At 44.5% G+C, this 19,632-nt stretch overlaps 1 protein-coding gene across 1 annotated transcript in view; it reads left to right on the top strand.

The window, feature by feature from the left end:
• LOC126199677 (zinc finger protein basonuclin-1-like) overlaps positions 1–19,632 on the top strand; it is a 229,178-nt gene that overhangs the window by 184,202 nt on the left and 25,344 nt on the right. The window contains exons 6-7 of the mRNA XM_049936605.1: positions 899–1,084; positions 18,042–18,310. Of these exons, the coding sequence (XP_049792562.1) occupies positions 899–1,084; positions 18,042–18,310 (455 nt within the window). The remainder of the gene's footprint in view (positions 1–898; positions 1,085–18,041; positions 18,311–19,632) is intronic.

Raw genomic sequence — 19,632 nt, 5'->3', positions numbered from 1 at the left:
TTGCCACATTACACCTCTGGCCATGAGCTTTTATTATGCGCAGTATCAATTGAATCTGAATTTCACAATTGGCGGCCTCCCCTTGTAAGTAGTTCTAAGTTCTAGGGAACTGATGACCATAGAAGTTAAGTCCCATAGTGCTCAGAGCCACTTGAACCATTTTTGAACTTAACTTCTGAGGTTATCAGTCCCCTAGAACTTAAAACTACTGAAACCTAACTAACCTTAGGACATCACACACATCCATGCCCGAGGCAGGATTCGAACCTGCGACCGTAGCGGTCGCGCGGTTCTGGACTCTAGCGCCTAGAACCGCTCGTCCACTTGATGTCTCCCCCGACGGCGATGTCATCTTTCAGCAGCAAATGTCACGGAGCCAGAACCGTGTACACTGGTTTGAGGAGCGTTATAGTGACCTCACCCTGATCTCTCGGCGCTCAAATTCGCCTTACGTAAATCCTGTGGAACCCATCTGGGTCGCTGTCTGGCGCCATTATTTACGCGAATTACGTGACCTGTGCCTAGGCTTGTAATGCATCATACCTCCGCAAACGTATCAACAAACGGATCCCTGATACCCGGAATCAGTAATGTGCTTCGTTTCAAAGACGGATAAACAGTCTATTAAATAGTTGGTTATAATGTTTTGGCTCATCAGTGTAAGTGTTAACAATCCGACTTGTAATCAGTTGCTTTGCGGAGAGGATGTTAAATTCGTTTCTGTGGTTATTACAGTCAAACATGGAACTCCGCAAGAGCACACGTCTGCAGATTCATGTACAGCACCTCCCCTAGCTGCAGGGGCTTCGTGACTCACCATATTACCTGTAAAATGTATGTAGCGGAAGGAGAGTGAGTAGAGCTTCCCTGAAGCGGCAGTTGCCACGCTGTTGCGCAGGCAAGGTGCGGCTGCCGCCGCTGGAAGTCCTGCAGGATGCCGCCCCATCACCTCTGCTGGCCGCTTCCCCCTCGCCGTCGACGTCTGCGTCGCTGTGGCCGGGAGCGCGCGGCAGCTCCACCCCCGCCGTCTTGGCGTCGCCCGGCGCCAGCATTTCCGACGGCGGATCCTCGGAAGAGTGTAACGGTACGTGTCCTGTCCTCGCTGCCAGCCACCGGTTCCACGGCGAGTCCTTAATGCACCGGAAATCGGATAATTACTGTCTGCACCTCTGTAACTAAACAAGGTCTCACAGGTTACAATAAAAGTCTAAGCACTGCCAAATTATAACAGCACTATATTACCCGGCCCCGGGAGTATACAACATTCCATTAGAACTACTGACGGCCTTGGGAGAGCCAGTCCTGACAAAACTCTACCATCTGGTCAGCAAGATGTATGAGACAGGCGAAATACCCTCAGACTTCAAGAAGAATATAATAATTCCGATCCCAAAGAAAGCAGGTGCTGACAGATGTGAAAATTACCGAATAATCAGTCTAATAAGTCACGGATGCAAAATACTAACGCGAATACTTTAGAGACGAATGGAAAAGCTGGTAGAAGCTGACCTCGAGGAAGATCAGTTTGGATTCCGTAGAAATGTTGGAACACGTCAGGCAATACTGACCCTACGACTTATTTTAGAAGCTAGATTAAGGAAAGGCAAACCTACGTTTGTAGCATTTGTAGACTTAGAGAAAGCTTTTCACAATGTTGACTGGAATACTCTCTATCAAATTCTGACGGTGGCAGGGGTAAAATACAGGGAGCGAAAGGCTATTTACAATTTGTACAGAAACCAGATGGCAGTTATAAGAGTCGCGGGACATGAAAGGGAAGCAGTGGTTGGGAAGGGAGTGAGACAGGGTTGTAGCCTATCTCCGATATTATTCAATATGTATATTGAACAAGCAGTAAAGGAAACAAAAGGAAAATTCGGAGTAGGTATTAAAATCCATGGAGAAGAAATAAAAACTTTGAGGTTCGCCGATGACATTGTAATTCTGTCAGAGACAGCAAAAGACTTGGAAGAGCAGTTGAACGGAATGGACAGTGTCTTGAAAGGAGGCTATAAGATGAACACCAACAAAAGCAAAACGAGGATAATGGAATGTAGTCGAATTAAGTTGGGTGATGCTGGGGAAATTAGATTAGGAAATGGGACACTTAAAATAGTAAAGGAGTTTTGCTATTTGGGGAGCAAAATAACTGGTGATGGTCGAAGTAGAGAGGATATAAAATGTAGACTGGCAGTGGCAAGGAAAGCGTTTCTGAAGAAGAGCAATTTGTTAACATCGAGTATAGATTTAAATGTCAGGAAGTCGTTTCTGAAAGTATTTGTATGGAGTGTAGCCATGTATGGAAGTGAAACATGGACGATAAATAGTTTATACAAGAAGAGAATAGAAGCTTCCGAAATGTGGTGCTACAGAAGAATGCTGAAGATTAGATGGGTAGATCACATAACTAATGGGGAGGTACTGAATAGGATTGGGGAGAAGTGATCGGTTGGTAGGACATGTTCTGAGGCATCAAGGGATCACCAATTTAGTATTGGAGGGCAGCGTGGAGGGTAAAAATCGTAGAGGGAGACCAAGAGATGAATACACTAAACAGATTCAGAAGGATGTAGGTTGCGGTAGGTACTGGGAGACGAAGAAGCTTGCACAGGATAGAGTAGCATGGAGAGCTGCATCAAACCAGTCTCAGGACTGAAGACCGCAACAACAACAATATTACTTCCCTCTTCTTCAGCTGAGACATCCTGGAGATGGGTTCGACAAATGACGGCCACGTTGTGAAACCTCGTTTCGGTGTAACAAGTTTCCCGTACCGTTTTAATCATCATCGTTATAGACATCCGCAGTTTGTTCTCTGAGATCGATATCTGATGTTTTATGCCATCCATTTAATTTGAGAGTTGCACAATGTCTAACCTCCTTTAATCTAAATATACTTCGTAACTGTTCGCGGTTTTTGAGTCGTTGAAGATTCTGAGAAGTGTCGTAATTTTCGACCTTGATAATTCTCTCCATTAAAATGGGATGCGTTAACAAACATGTTGCAGAAACGTAAAAGTATTTTAACCTTGAGCCTCGGTTTCAACTTCATACATTCTTTATGACAGGCCGTAGATGAAGACGAGATGGGAGATATGATCATGCGAGAAGAACTTGATAGAGCACTGAAAGTCCTTGAAAATTGACAGCATTCCGTTAGAGCCACTGATAGCCTTGGGATAGCCACCAATGACAAAACTCTTCCATCTGATGTGCAAGATTAATGGGAGAGGTGAAATAACGTCAGACTTCAAGAAGAATATAATAATTCCAATTACAAAGAAAACAGGTGCTGACACATGTTCATATTACCGGCCTATCAGTTTGGTAAGTCACGGCTGCAAAATGTTACATGAAATTTTTACAGATGAATGGAAAAGATGGTAGAAGCCGACCTCGGGGAAGTATAGTTTGGATTCAGCTGAAATATACGAACACGCGAGGCAGTAATGACTGATTTATCTTTATGAAGAAATGTTAAGCAAAAGAAAACCTACGTTTACAGCATCTGTTCCACTTGAAGAAAGCTTTTGACAATGTTGACTGGAATACTGTCTTTGAAATTCTGAAGGTACCAGGGGTAAAAAACAGGGAGCGAAAGGCTATTTACAACTTGTACAAACCCAAACGACTGCTCTAAGAGTCGATGGTCACGAAGGGAAACCAGTATTTGAGAAAGTATCGCTGTAGAGTGGACCCTTCGTAAAAAAACGGAATGTGGCTACTTGTTATTTGTAACTAAGAAAGATCTGAAAATGACATGAAATGCAGATGTTACAAAAGTGCTTGACAATGACGCTTAGTCGAACTTAGCTAGTCGCACGACTAAATAAACATCGCATTACATCATACCATGTTTACATTTATTAGAGGCTTTGGATCCCCACAAGTACAAAATTTTACTGAGAAAGAGTTATAGACTATACCCGCCCGATATTATTCAATCTGTACACTGAGAAAGCAGTAAAGGGAACCAAAGAAAAATTTGAAGTACGAATTAAAGTTTAGTAGGAAGAAATAAAATCTTTGAGGTTTGCCGATGACACTGTAATTCTGTCCGAGACAGCAAAGGTCTTGGAAGAGCAGGTAACGGAATGGAGTGCCTCTTGAAAGGAAGATATAGGATGAACAGCAACAAAGTCAAAACAAGGATAATTGTAGTCGAATTAAATCAGATGATGCTGAGGGAATTGGATTAGGAAACCAGAGAATTGAAGTAGTAGATGAGTTTTGCTATTTAGGCAGCAAAATAACTGATGATGGCCGAAATAGAGGAGATATAAAATGTAGACTGACAATGACAAGAAAAGGATTTCTAAAGATTAGGGATTTGTTAATATCGAATATAGATTGAAGTGACAGGAAGTCTTTTCTGAAGGTATTTTTCTGGAGTGTAGCCATGCATGGAAGTGTAAAATGGACGATAAAAGTCTTAGACAAGAAGAGAATAGAAACTTTTGAAACGTGGTGCTACAGAAGAATGGTTCAAATGGCTCTGAGCACTATGGGACTTAACATCTGTGGTCATCAGTCCCCTAGAACTTAGAACTACTTAAACCTAACTAACCTAAGGACATCACACACATCCATGCCCGAGGCAGGATTCGAACCTGCGACCGTAGCAGTCGCGCGGTTCCGGACTGAGCGCCTTAACCGCGAGACCACCGCGGCCGGCACAGAAGAATGCTGAACATCAGATGGATATATCGCGTAACTAATGAAGGGGTACTGAACAGAACTGCAGAGAAGAACAATTTCTGGTATAATGTGATAACCTGACCAGGGGAAGGGATCGGTTGGTAGGGCTTAACAAAGGATCACCAATTTAGTGCTGGAGGGAAGGGGTGAGGGTAAAAATTGTAGAGTGAAACCTGGAGATGAATACAATCAGCAGGTTCAGAACGCTGTAGATAGCAGTAGTTATTTAGAGGTGAAGAGGTTTGCGCAGGATAGACTAGCATGGAGCTTCATTTAACCAGTCTTTCGACTGAAGACCACAACAACAACATCCATTATGGTTTTTGGACAGCGCATTACTGAAGCTGTTGTCTTCAGTTAAAAAAAAATGACTCTGAGCACTATGGGACTTAACTTCTGAGGTCATCAGTCCTCTAGAACTTAGAACTACTTAAACCTAACTAACTTAAGGACATCACACACATCCATGCCCGAGGCAGGATTCGAACCTGGACCGTAGCGGTCTCGAAGTTCCAGACTGTAGCGCCTAGAACCGCTCCGACACCCCGGCCGGCTGTCTTCAGTTAGAGGCTTGGTCTAGCTTTCTCAGTCTGCTTCATCTCTGCATAGCTGTTGTAACCAACAGCCATTTGAAATGCTGTACCTGTTTACTGAAGTCAAACATAATTCTCGATGCACAGCTTTTACCTACCGCACTTATCTTGCACTTACAAACAGACAATTTCATGATGCCTCAGTGCGTCCTATTAACTGACCCCTTCTTCTAGTCAAGCTGCGCAATAAATTCCTTTTCTCCCCATTTCAATTCAATACTTCTTTACATATCTTACCAATTTTCTCCGTTATTTTGTAGCACCATATTTCAAAAGCTTCTGTTCTCTTATATAGTATGTGAAATGTTCCTCGTCCTCGTTTTGATTTCCATGTAAGGCAACACTCCAGACAAATACCTTCAGAAAAGACGTCTTAACACTCAAAGTTACATTCCATGTTAACGAATTTCACTTTTTCAGAAACGCTTTTCTTGCCGTTAACGGTCTGAGTTTTATATACTACTTCGGCTAACGTCCGTTATTCTCCTGCTCAAATGCCAAAAGTCATTTCGTACTTCTAGTGTATCATTTCCTTTGTTGGTGTCCTTGTTATAACATCTTTTCGACATCCAACCCGTTCAAGTAATCCTCCAGGTCCTTTGCCATTCCCAACGAAATTACAGATTGATTTTCAAACCTCAAAGATATCATTTCTTCTACCTCAACTTTAATTCGCTTTCTGAACTTCACCTTGGCTTTCTTTAGTTGTTGCAAAATGTATAGAATGAATAACACGGAAATATTCCAGTTTCTTAACTCAGGAAATACTTAGTTGATAGCGAATAAATTACATGGCGAATCTTACTTAACAAAAATTTACCCAAGCAAAATAATTCAGATGTTGTAGAACTCGTCCGCGAAATATCTGAAGGTGTTGGGTGTTCAAAATCTGAAGGATCAAAATAATTGGAAGGTCTTAGCTGTTCAAAATCTTAAGACTGTAATACTTGGAGCGCTACTATAGGTCAGTGACGGTTTGTGTTACCGATCATGCTTTGCTTCTCTTCAAAATACACTCCTGGAAATTGAAATAAGAACACCGTGAATTCATTGTCCCAGGAAGGGGAAACTTTATTGACACATTCCTGGGGTCAGATACATCACATGATCACACTGACAGAACCACAGGCACATAGACACAGGCAACAGAGCATGCACAATGTCGGCACTAGTACAGTGTATATCCACCTTTCGCAGCAATGCAGGCTGCTATTCTCCCATGGAGACGATCGTAGAGATGCTGGATGTAGTCCTGTGGAACGCCTTGCCATGCCATTTCCACCTGGCGCCTCAGTTGGACCAGCGTTCGTGCTGGACGTGCAGACCGCGTGAGACGACGCTTCATCCAGTCCCAAACATGCTCAATGGGGGACAGATCCGGAGATCTTGCTGGCCAGGGTAGTTGACTTACACCTTCTAGAGCACGTTGGGTGGCACGGGATACATGCGGACGTGCATTGTCCTGTTGGAACAGCAAGTTCCCTTGCCGGTCTAGGAATGGTAGAACGATGGGTTCGATGACGGTTTGGATGTACCGTGCACTATTCAGTGTCCCCTCGACGATCACCACTGGTGTACGGCCAGTGTAGGAGATCGCTCCCCACACCATGATGCCGGGTGTTGGCCCTGTGTGCCTCGGTCGTATGCAGTCCTGATTGTGGCGCTCGCCTGCACGGCGCCAAACACGCATACGACCATCATTGGCACCAAGGCAGAAGCGACTCTCATCGCTGAAGACGACACGTCTCCATTCGTCCCTCCATTCACGCCTGTCGCGACACCACTGGAGGCGGGCTGCACGATGTTGGGGCGTGAGCGGAAGACGGCCTAACGGTGTGCGGGACCGTAGCCCAGCTTCATGGAGACGGTTGCGAATGGTCCTCGCCGATACCCGAGGAGCAACAGTGTCCCTAATTTGCTGGGAAGTGGCGGTGCGGTCCCCTACGGCACTGCGTAGGATCCTACGGTCTTGGCGTGCATCCGTGCGTCGCTGCGGTCCGGTCCCAGGTCGACGGGCACGTGCACCTTCCGCCGACCACTGGCGACAACATCGATGTACTGTGGAGACCTCACGCCCCACGTGTTGAGCAATTCGGCGGTACGTCCACCCGGCCTCCCGCATGCCCACTATACGCCCTCGTTCAAAGTCCGTCAACTGCACATACGGTTCACGTCCACGCTGTCGCGGCATGCTACCAGTGTTAAAGACAGCGATGGAGCTCCGTATGCCACGGCAAACTGGCTGACACTGACGGCGGCGGTGCACAAATGCTGCGCAGCTAGCGCCATTCGACGGCCAACACCGCGGTTCCTGGTGTGTCCGCTGTGCCGTGCGTGTGATCATTGCTTGTACAGCCCTCTCGCAGTGTCCGGAGCAAGTATGGTGGGTCTGACACACCGGTGTCAATGTGTTCTTTTTTCCGTTTCCAGGAGTGTATAATGCGGTGAGAAATTTGTGCTGAGTTACCTTAGCCGTTTGGAAACAGAAAGCGAGACGAGTTTGACAACAGCACCGAAATATATGACTGAATGACGGTGCGTGTTTGTGAGCTCAGAAGACTTTGATGGTGTAATGAGCGCGCCGCTGTGACGAACGACGAGTACAAAAAAGATTTTGACGAGTCACTCGTTAATGTGCCGATGAGTGTGCTTGCTCGGCATCAGTCTTACGAAATTATACAGTTAGGCTATACAGTAGACCCATTGAGCGTGGTGATCTCAGCGCCGGTCATTAGCGGTGTAGGCCATATTTACTCGTAATGCTCTGGACTTCCGATATCCAAGCAGGGACGCACGATTTGTTTCGGTTCTCCTTGCAGTCTGGTTGTATTCGGTTGCTTTGGAATACATTACCAGATGTTGATGCTAATTCACGAGTCGTCGAAGTACTTAGTATCCGACCGTGTCACCTCCAATAATCATTCGAAGAGCACAGCGCAGACGTCAGTAATACTGAGTGGCTTTCAAACCCGTCTGGTGGTACTCAATGTGTTCCTCATATACGGGTGGATGGCACTTCCTCCACTTAAACGGTACCTCAGCGGGTTATTGCTGTGGTCTTCACCCTAAAATTAGTTTAATGCAAACTATTTTATCTAAATGTTTTTTATTCCAGTCTCTGATCACAATATCAGTCCTTTAGACGATGATCGGTTTCAGTCCGTAATGACCATCCTCAGATCTTTTTTACACCATGTCCTAAAGTGATAAGGCCAAAATGGCAAATGGCATCGAAGTCCGGGAACACTTTCAATTATTTATTGCACAATAACTAAACATTGTACAGATGTCATTCATATTGCATTTTGAAGATTAACCTTTTTTTTTTTTTTTTTTACAAAAATTCGAGCTGTGAGTGACACGGGAGACGTCAATACGTTAATCGAATTCTTGCCATACCCGTTCCAGCTTGGCATCGTCGGCTGTGGCAGTCGCTTCCCGTATTCTCTCCCGGAGCTCTAATGCATAACGTGGTAGAGGCGGTACAGCCATCTACAGAAAAGTCATACGGAGTGAGATCTGGTGATCCGGGAGGCCATTTCACGAAACAGCCGTCCCCTTCTGTAGCACGGCCGATCCATCGAAGCGGCAGCTCCGTGTTCAGGTACCCACGAACTTCACGATGAAAATGGGGGTGGAGCCCCATCCTGCTGGCAGATGAACGGAGAGTCCGATTGCATTTGAGGCATCAGTCATTGCTGCAAGATGTCCAAGTAGAAATATCCAGTGATAGTGCTTTCGGCGAAGAAGAATGGCTCGTACAATTTTTGACATGACAAGGCACAAAAAACATTGGTGTGGATGCTTTGTACCCCAGATTCGACAATAATGCCTGTTCACTTTCCCATTAATGTGAAAAGTGGCTCCGTTGCTAAAAATTAAGCGCTCAACAATACCATCCCCATCCTCATTCAATTGTTACAACTGCGAGCAAAACTCAAAACGCTTGTCTTTGTCGTCGTCATTGAGCTTCTGCACTAGCTCCATTTTGAATGGTTTCGTAGACAGCTTCTGTCGCAGGACTTTCCACCTTGTCACTGGAGCTATTTAGAGTTCACGGGATGACGACGCACCGATTTCTTTGGACTCCACATGAATGTCTCTCGTACGCGCTCCACATTCACTTCACTCACACTGGGACGTCCGCTTCTCTTTGCCGGGCGCAAGCAATCCGTCGTAACGAATTTGTTAGGCCAGTGGTAAACGGCCTTCCTTGTTGGTGGCTTCTTACCGTATTTGGTTCTAAACATCCGCTGAACAGCTATAGCACACTTGTTTTTGTCGAACTCCAACACACAGAAAGCTCGCTCCGCACGTGAACTCGCCTTGTTTGCGAATAGCGCTGACTATCGACAAATTACCAAACTACACTGTGGCGGTATATATTAAAAAAAAAAAAAAACTTTGAGAGTTTCTCTTCAAAATGACGCGTGTGTGATATCTGTACAACGTTTGGTTCTTGTGGAATACATAATTGAAAGTGTTCCCGAACTTTATGTACACCCTTTATACTAACAATATTAAAAATCATAGGCATACCCATCGTTCCTAGTCAAAACTTACTATTCAGAGAAGATTGACAATACCAAAAGTTAGCGACCCAGCGCTCCTAGTCATAAGTATATGACGCCGCACTACCCACATGGATAACTTCTGTTCCGCCAGCCAGACGGTCTCTCCTTGTCATGTAAGACACTACCACCTGATACTTTCCGCTTTGTAATAATACTAATCGTATTAGTAGTGACAATTCTCTATCGCCAACCCGGCCTTTTTTTAAAAAAAGTATCGTCTCCTCACTAAAAATATATATATTTTTTTCTTTTTACATGCAGGCAAGTTTTAAAGAAAGGGGCACTTTTTCTTTACCTTTCGGTCACCATAGTACTGACGATATTTTATGAGTAGTAAATTCCCACTAGGGGCCATCTACGATTTTTTAACATTGTGAGTATATTTTAGACATTCCTTTACTGATTTTAATATCCGCAAAAAGTGGTGACACTATACTTTGCTTTTTACGACGTAGGTTCACCTGATGATGATGCTTGAAGCAGCGACACCGGTCGTGTTTTAATAAACAACCATTTTACCAGCTGTGAGCTGAGTTCTTCCTGACATCACCAGTGCAATTATCCATGCTAGTATAGCCTGCGAAAGCCTCCTCATGTGTGCATATCTATTGCAACCTACATCCATTTAAATCTGATGCCTGTAATGGAGACCTGATCTCCCTTCAGAATGTTTTCCTCCCACATTTCCCTCCATTACCAAGATGACAATTCCCTGATGCACCAGGATTTGTGCTACCAGCCAATAGCTTCCTAAAGTCAAGTTGTACAAATAAAAAAATTATTTTCCGCAATTCGGCTCAGTACGTCCACATTAGTGAGGCGATGTATCCATTTAATCTTCAGCATTCTTCTATAGCACCACATTCCAAATCCTTCTCTCCCTCTCGGAACTAATGATCGTCCACGTTTCACTTTCGTACAGGGCTACACTCCAAAAAAATCGGTTCAAAGAAAACTTTCGAACATTTAATTGATATCGATGTTAGCATATTTATCTTTTATACGTCGTAGAAAGCCTACATAAAAGCTCTAAGCCTTTAGTTCAGAAGGAGTATATGTTACGACATATGATGAACATTAGATCAGTTTTCGGAAAACAGTTTAATACAGCATAGCCTGGAAGAAATCCATATCCATATGAGGGACGATATACGGGGCCGGTCGCATTAATGTCACCACCATCTACGTTCGATGTCAACGGCAATAACGACTCACAGACGCCAGGTGGCAGCGCTAGCAGAGGAGGGTACATATGGCGTGAAGTGTGTCAGGTGATGGGGGGAGGGGAGGGGGGGAGGGGAAACATGGAAAAAAAAATACTGCAGTCCTCGTAATGCGAAAACGGAGCAAATTACACTACAGGCCATTGCTACACCAAGAAGAAATGCAGATGGTAAACGGGTATTCAATGGACAAATATATTATACTAGAACTGACATGTGATTACATTTTCTCGCAATTTGGGTGAATAGATCCTGAGAAATCAGTACCCGGAACAACCACCTCTGGCCGTAATAACGGCCTTGATACGCCTGGGCATTGAGAGTAGTGACTGGCGTATTGTAACGAGCCAGTTGCTCGGCCACCATTGACCGGACGTTTTCAATTGGTGAGAGATCTGGAGAATATGCTGGCCAGGGCAGCAGTCGAACATTTTCAGTATCCAGAAAGGCCCGTACAGGACCTGCAACATGCGGTCGTGCATTATCCCGCTGAAATGTAGGGTTTCGCAGGGATCGAATGAAGGGTAGAGCCACGGGTCGTAAGACATCTGAAATGTAACGTCCTCTGTTCAAAGTGCGGTCAATGCGAACAAGAGGTGACCGAGAAGTGTAAGCAATGCCACCCCATACCATCACGCCGGGTGATACGCCAGTATCGCGATGACGAATAAACGCTTCCAATGTGCGATGTCGCCAAACACGGATGCGATCATCATGATGCTGTAAACAGAATCTAGATTCATCCGAAAAAATGACGTTATGCCATTCGTGCACCCAGGTTCGTCGTTGAGTACACCATCGCAGGCGCTCCTGTCTGTCATGCAGCGTCAAGGGTAACTGCGGCCATGGTCTCCGAGCTGATAGTCCATGCTGCTGCAAACGTCGTCGAACTGTTCGTGCAGATGGTTGCTGTCTTGCAAACGTCCCCACCTGTTGACTCAGGGATCGAGACGTGGCTGCACGATCCGTTACAGCCATGCGGATAAGATGCCTGTCATCTCGACTGCTAGTGATACGAGGCCGTTGGGATCCAGCACGGCGTCCCGTATTACCATCCTGAACCCACCAATTCCATATTCTGCTAACAGTCATTGGACCTCGACCAACGCGAGCAGCAGTGTCGCGATACGATAAACCGAAATCGCGATAGGCTACAATCCGACCTTTATCAAAGTCGGAAACGTGATGGCACGCATTTCTCCTCGTTACACGAGGCATCACAACAACGTTTCACCAGGCAATGCCGGTCAACTGCTGTTTGTGTATGAGAAATCCGTTGGAAAGTTTGCTCATGTCAGCACGTTGTAGGTGTTGGTACCCACGCCAACGTTGTGTTAATGCTCTGAAAAGCTAATACTTTGCATATCACAGCATCTTCTTCCTGTCGGTTAAATTTCGCGTCGCTAGTACGTCATCCTCGTGGTGTAGCAATTTCAATGGCCAGTAGTGTATATGACGTCCGAAAGGGCATCTTAATTGATTTTCGGGCTAAAGATGAAATAATTTCCGAAACAGCTAAATTTGTAAGCTGTTCGTGTGCCGCCGTTGTTAAAGTATACCGTGCACTGCAAAATGGCGCTACGCAAAACACGCGCCTAGGCCACTGTGGTGCACCGCAGGCCACAAGATGATACGGATAAACGGCGGCTGTGTGTGCAGGAGAATATACTACAGCTGCTGACCAAATGACAGCACAGATGAACCAATGGACTACCAACAGTGCCTCTTCAACTCTGTTCAGGGAAAGGTGCTGTGTATGGGCCGCCGCAGCAGGCGCGCGGTCAGCGCACCCGTGCTAAATGCTGTTCATCTGGGACGACGGCTGGTATTTGCACGGCAGTATCGCAACTGGTTGACGACAGGCGGTCTTTCCAGATGAATCATGTTTTATGCTCCTGTCGACAGGTGGCCGTCGGCGTGTGCGGCGTGAAAAGTCTAAAAGTAAACACCTTGCAACAATCGTCAGAAGGGTCCGAGCTGGAGAGGAGGGTCCGCTATGGTCTGGGGAATGTTTTCGAGGAATTCCCGGGATGATACTGTCGCTCTGGAAAACATGATGAATCAACACAGGTATGCATTTATCCTCTAGGACCACGCCCACTCCTACATGCAGTATGTTTTTCCTCGTCAAGATAGCATTTATCAGCAAGACAATGCGACGCGGCACTCACCTCGCAATGTATGTGCGTGGTTCGACGAGCACCAGGAACAATTCACCATACTCCACTGGCCGTAAGACTCCCAGGATTTAAACTCAATCGAGAAACTGTCGGACAGTCTCGCTCGGCTGTTGGCGGCATAAGCCTCAACCGAGGAATCTAGCTCAGCTGGCCGTGGCGCTGGAGTCGTGTGGCTGCACGTGTCTGTCGGTACCTTCCGGGACCGCACTGATTGTCTTTCTGCACGTCTTACAGTGGTACGCGCTGTAGAAGGTGCTTTTCACAGATGGTGACGGTAATTTTCCTGGACAGTGTACATTTGATAGAAACCATAGAACGCCGTCATATCAGTTCAGCTGATCAGACTTCACGAAGAAGAATATAAATTCCAATCCCAAAGAAAGCGGGTGTTGTCAGATGTGAAAATTACCGAACTATCAGTTTAATATGTCACAGCTGCAAAATACTAACGCGAATTCTTTATATACGAATGGGAAAACTGATAGAAGTCGACCTCGGGGAAGATCAGTTTGGATTCCATAGAAATGTAGGAACACATGAGGCAATACTTATGCATTATCTTAGAAGAAAGATTAAGGAAAGGCAAACCTACGTTACTAGCATTTGTTGACTTAGAGTAAGCTTTTGACAATGTTGACTGGAATACTCTCTTTCAAATTCTAAAGGTGGCAGGGGTAAAATACAGGGAGCGAAACGCTATTTACAATTTGTACAGAAACCAGATGGCAGTTATAATAGTCGAGGGGCATGAAAGGGTAGCAGTGGTTGGGAAGGGAGTGAGACAGGGTTGCAGCCTCTCCCCGATGTTATTCGATCTCTATATTGAGCAAGCAGTAAAGGAAGTAGTAGGTATTAAAATCCATGGAGAAGAAAAAAAAAAACTTTGAGGTTCGCCGATGACATTGTAATTCTGTCAGAGACAGCAAAGGACTTGGAAGAGCAGTTGAACGGAATGGACAGTGTCTTGAAAGGAGGATATAAGATGAACATCAACAAAAGCAAAACGAGGATAATGGAATGTAGTCGAATTAAGTTGGGTGATGCTTAGGGAATTAGATTAGGAAATGGGACGCTTAAAGTAGTAAATGAGTTTTGCTATTTGGGGAGCAAAATAACTGATGATGGTCGAAGTAGAGAGGATATAAAATGTAGACTGGCAATGACAAGGAAAGCGTTTCTGAAGAAGAGGAATTTGTTAACATCGAGTATAGATTTAAATGTCAGGAAGTCGTTTCTGAAAGTATTTGTATGGAGTGTAGCCATGTATGGAAAACGTGAACGATAAATAGTTTAGACAAGAAGAGAATAGTAGCTTTCGAAATGTGGTGCTACAGAAGAATGCTGAAGATTATTTGGGTAGATCACATAACTAATGATGAAGTGTCGAAAAGAATTGGGGAGAAGAGGAGTTTGTGGCACAACTTGACAAAAAGAAGGGACCGGTTAGTAGGACATGTTCTGAGGCATCAAGGGATCACAAATTTAGCATTGGAGGGCAGCGTGGAGATTAAAAATCGTAGAGATGAATACATTAAGCAGATTCAGAAGGATGTAGGTTGCAGTAAGTACTGGGAGATGAATAAGCTTGCACAGGATAGAGTAGCCTGGAGAGCTGCATCAAACCAGTCCCATGACTGAAGACCACAACTTTTACTGATAACAGTGGATAATTACTTTACATTTAGCTTTAGTACATTGTTCTAATGGCACTAGATTGCTCTTGATCTGAACTACGAAGAGGCTCCTATCAGCGTGGCTGTTAGAGAGTAGGGTGCGCCGCACTGCACTCCAACATATGTAGACTTCCGGCTGTGGCGGCGTAGTTAACCTCATGAGGACGTGTCTTCCTCGTCATCTGTCATTCGTGGCTGCGTCTGGCAGCGACTTTCTTTAGCTTTTTGTCCCGTTGTGAGGTACCGACTTTAACATGAGACCTTACTCTTTGGACGACAGTTTGTTTTCCTTTTCAGAAATGCTTTTCTTGCTATCGCCAGTCAGCATATTCTATACTTCCTACTTCCACCAAAAGTAGTTACTTTGCTGCCCAAATTTCAGGTTCACCTTGATATTTTAAACTAAAGTCATTACAGTTTGCATCTAGTTGAACACACCACAGAATTACTTCTAATATCTTTTTCAGTTTTAACAGAACAAATTACTGTTGTAAGTAATGTGAAAGAACGACTGTTGTGGTAATGAGCCAGTGGTCATAACTTAATGGATAGTAACAGAGGTGAAGTTGCTGAGGTTCAAATTAAATGGGTAAAAATTGTAACTGTTTTCATTATGATTGGATATAAACTTTCTGTTGCTTCTGCTCTCAAAACTCTCAGTCCCTCATTTCTTTGGTCTCAAACCATCCCTTTTTCCATGTTTTAGATTGTTGTTAACTGCGTTTTAACCATTCTGGTTCCTTCTGTTATTATGACGTATCCCTTAAATTGTTCTTATACTTTGCATTTCCACCCTGGATAAATACCTTTTATTCTTGACTTGAATTTGTTCTGGCCAGTAATGTGTATCCAGTCAGTTTTCTAAGGAATCTCAATCATGAGCTCTCTATTTCTTTGTCCTGATGCTATGTAATGTTCGACATTGGCATCTCTTATCTTTTGTGACCTCCAGTCAAATTCCCCTTCATTGCGGCACTCGAAATAAAGAAATGTTTCGACCTTTCTGAAAAAGTCATAATTGAATGCTTATGTTGAGTTGCAGCCTAAATATGAGAAACTCGTGAAACGATTTATTGTTTGGTACTTAGTTACAGTAATCTGTGTTCTAGGCCTGCCATTATTGAAAAAATGCGACTGATGCGAAATTTTTGGTAAAATGCTTTCTGGTCAGATGTTGAAGTACAAACTGAGCGGTGAACCTTATTTAATATACAATTTCACATAGAAAATATATTTGGTTTTAAGATATTAATTCAATGATAGTAATATCATTTGACAAGTTTCTTCTACGCGCCAGGCAATGTGCCTATCACGTCATTTCGCCCATTAAAAACTGCTAAGACTCATCTCACCTGGCCGGCCGGTGTGGCCGTGCGGTTCTGGCGCTTCAGTCTGGAACCGCGTGACCGCTGCGGTCGCAGGTTCGAATCCTGCCTCGGGCATGGATGTGTGTTATGTCCTTAGGTTAGTTAGGTTTAAGTAGTTCTAAGTTCTAGGGGACTGATGACCACAGATGTTAAGTCCCATAGTGCTCAGAGCCATTTGAACCATTTTTGAACCATCTCACCTGGAAACTTTAGGACGCTCCATTTTCGAAATACTGGACCGATAGAGAACGTGATAATTTCGATTCATCGAAGAATAGTTCATCTGGAAGCAAAGGAAAGTATGCGCCGTTAAAAGTTTATATGGAAAGTTTTCACTACAGCAAGCACGTACAAGTGTATGTTAGTAGCAGTAACTACGCTAAAATGAAGAGATCTGCTAAGGCTAGAGTAGTGTGAAGAGTTGCATTAATCAAGTCTTCGCGGTAGAGACTATAACTTACGAACCTTGTCGTAGATGTTTCTAAAGTTCTGCACCTATAAATGCAACACGTCTAGTATAACTATGTTTTTGGAACGAAGGAAGGATGCAGGAGCTGTGACTAGCGAAGATTGGAGAAGAAACCAGCCTTGTACATTTCGAAGGCATCATTCTGGTATTGGCCTTAAGCGATTTGAGAAAATCATGGAAAACCGAAATTTGGATGACTGGATGAATATTATGACCCCGTGTCTTACCACTGCCCCGCCTTGCTCGGTGATGATGTTTCTTCACAGGATTATTGCGGAAATCAACAAGAAATTTGCACCATAGCGAATTGGCTGTTTTTGATTCACAGCGCCAAATGCTGGGTGGGAAAAATAAAACTGGCCCGAAAAATATTACATTCATTTTAAGATATGCAAACCAACTTAGCATTAAACTTCCTGGCACATTAAAACTGTGTGCCGGACCGAGACTCTAATTCAGGACCTTTGCCTTTCGCGGGCAAGTGGTCTACCTTTTGAGGCATCCAAGTACGACTCACGCCCCGTCCTCACAGCTTTACTTCTGCCAGTACCTCGTCTCGAGTTCGAGTCTCAGTCCGGCACACAGTTTTAATGTGCCAGGAAGTTTCATATCAACGCACACTCCGCTGCAGAGTGAAAATCTCATTCTAGAAACATCCCGCAGGCTGTGGCTAAGCCATGTCTCCGAAATATCCTTTCTTTCTGGAGTGCTAGTTCTGCAAGGTTCGCAGGAGACCTTCTGTTAAGTTTGGAAGGTAGGAGACGAGGTACTGGCAGAAGTAAAGCTGTGAGGAAATGGCGTGAGTCGTGCTTGTGTAGCTCAGTTGGTAGAGCACTTGCCCGCGAAAGGCAAAGGTCCCGAGTTCGAGTGTCGGTCGGGCACACAGTTTTAATCTGCCAGGAAGTTTCATATCAGCGCACACTCCGCTACAGATTGAAAATCTCATTCTGGCAACTTAACATCAACTGCACCAGTTGTAGATGATGTAAGTGGGTTGCCGACTTCAGGAAACATGTACTATTTTCTGAGCCAGTTTTATTATGCCTACCCAGTACGTTTTAGTTTCTTATCGCTGTGCTACTTTGTACAGCTCCAAGTGAAGTTACAGGTTCAAGAATGTGGTGTACCAGATCGACACAGAGCACAGTGGAGATGTGAATGCTCGAAACAATGTTTACCATTCTAAGTCTGCTGGTGATTTCTTCGCTGCACCGCCGCCGGATGAGCCAGCCTCTTCATGTGGTACCTCACTCGTTTGTTGCAGGCGCTTACGAGACTGCGCTCGACCTGAGCCGGGATGGCTGCTCACCGAGGCCAAAGTCAGGCTCCGGGAAAATGGGCAAGGCGTCCGGCTGGAACTCCAGGAGCGGAGGCGTGAGTGCGCTGGAGATGCAGTCTGGCGGTTCCCAGGGGAAGCCTGCGCTGGGCAAGAAGCGAGTCCAGTGCAACGTCTGCCTCAAGACCTTCTGCGACAAGGGCGCGCTCAAGATACACTTCTCGGCTGTCCACCTCCGTGAGATGCACAAGTGCACGGTACGTATCTCACTTATACCTAAGTACACTTTTCACTTACATGTAGCTTAGTTAGAAACCCAAAAAGAAAAACTCGTCTACTATATACGAGCATCAGCCAACACCTTTTCGCTAACAAAACTTGTTCCCCATGACCTAAACTGTTGTTGTTGTGGTCTTCAGTCCTGAGACTGGTTTGATGCAGCTCCCCATGTTACCCTATTCTGTGCAAGCTTCTTCATCTCCCAGTACTTACTGCAACCTACATCCTTCTGAATCTGCTTAATGTATTCATCTCTTGGTCTCCCTTTACGATTTTTAATCTCCACGCTGCCCTCCAGTGCTAAATTTGTGATCCCTTGATGCCTCAGAACATGTCCTGCTAACCGGTCCCTTCTTTTTGTCAAGTTGTGCCACAAACTCCTCTTCTCCCCAATTCTGTTCGATACATCATCATTAGTTATGTGATCTACCCAAATAATCTTCAGCATTCTTCTGTAGCACCACATTTCGAAAGCTTCTATTCTCTTCTTGTCCAAACTAGTTATTGTCCATGTTTCACTTCCATACACGGCTACACCCCATACAAATACTTTCAGAAACGACTTCCTGACACTTAAATCTACACTCGATGTTAACAAATTCCTCTTCTTCAGAAACGCTTTCCTTGCCATTGCCAGTCTACATTTTATATCTTCTCTACTTCGACCATCATCAGTTATTTTGCTCCCGAAATAGCAAAACCCCTTTACTACTTTAAGTGTCTCATTTCCTAATCTAATTCCCTCAGAATCACCCAACTTAATTCGACTACATTCTATTATCCTTGTTTTGCTTTTGTTGATGTTCATCTTATATCCTCCTTTGAAGACACTGTCCATTCCGTTCAACTGCTCTTCCAAGTCCTTTGCTGTCTCTGACAGAATTACAATGTCATCGGCAAACTTCAAAGTTTTTTTTTCTTCTCTATGGATTTTAATACCTACTACTTCCTTTACTGCTTGCTCAATATAGAGATTGAATAACATCGGGGAGAGGCTGCAACCCTTCCCAACCACTGCTACCCTTTCATGCCCCTCGACTATTATAACTGCCATCTGGTTTCTGTACAAATTGTAAATAGCCTTTCGCTCCCTGTATTTTACCCCTGCCACCTTTAGAATTTGAAAGAGAGTATTCCAGTCAACATTGTCAAAAGCTTTCTCTAAGTCTACAAATGCTAAAAACGTAGGTTTGCCTTTCCTTAATTTTTCTTCTAAGGTAAGTCGTAAGGTCAGTATTGCCTGACGTGTTCCAATATTTCTACGGAATCCAAACTGATCTTCCCCGAGGTCGGCTTCTAC

This window comes from Schistocerca nitens, chromosome 8 (assembly GCF_023898315.1).
Source record: "Schistocerca nitens isolate TAMUIC-IGC-003100 chromosome 8, iqSchNite1.1, whole genome shotgun sequence".
NCBI lineage: Eukaryota > Metazoa > Arthropoda > Insecta > Orthoptera > Acrididae > Schistocerca > Schistocerca nitens.
This window is presented reverse-complemented; position numbering and strand designations above follow the sequence as displayed.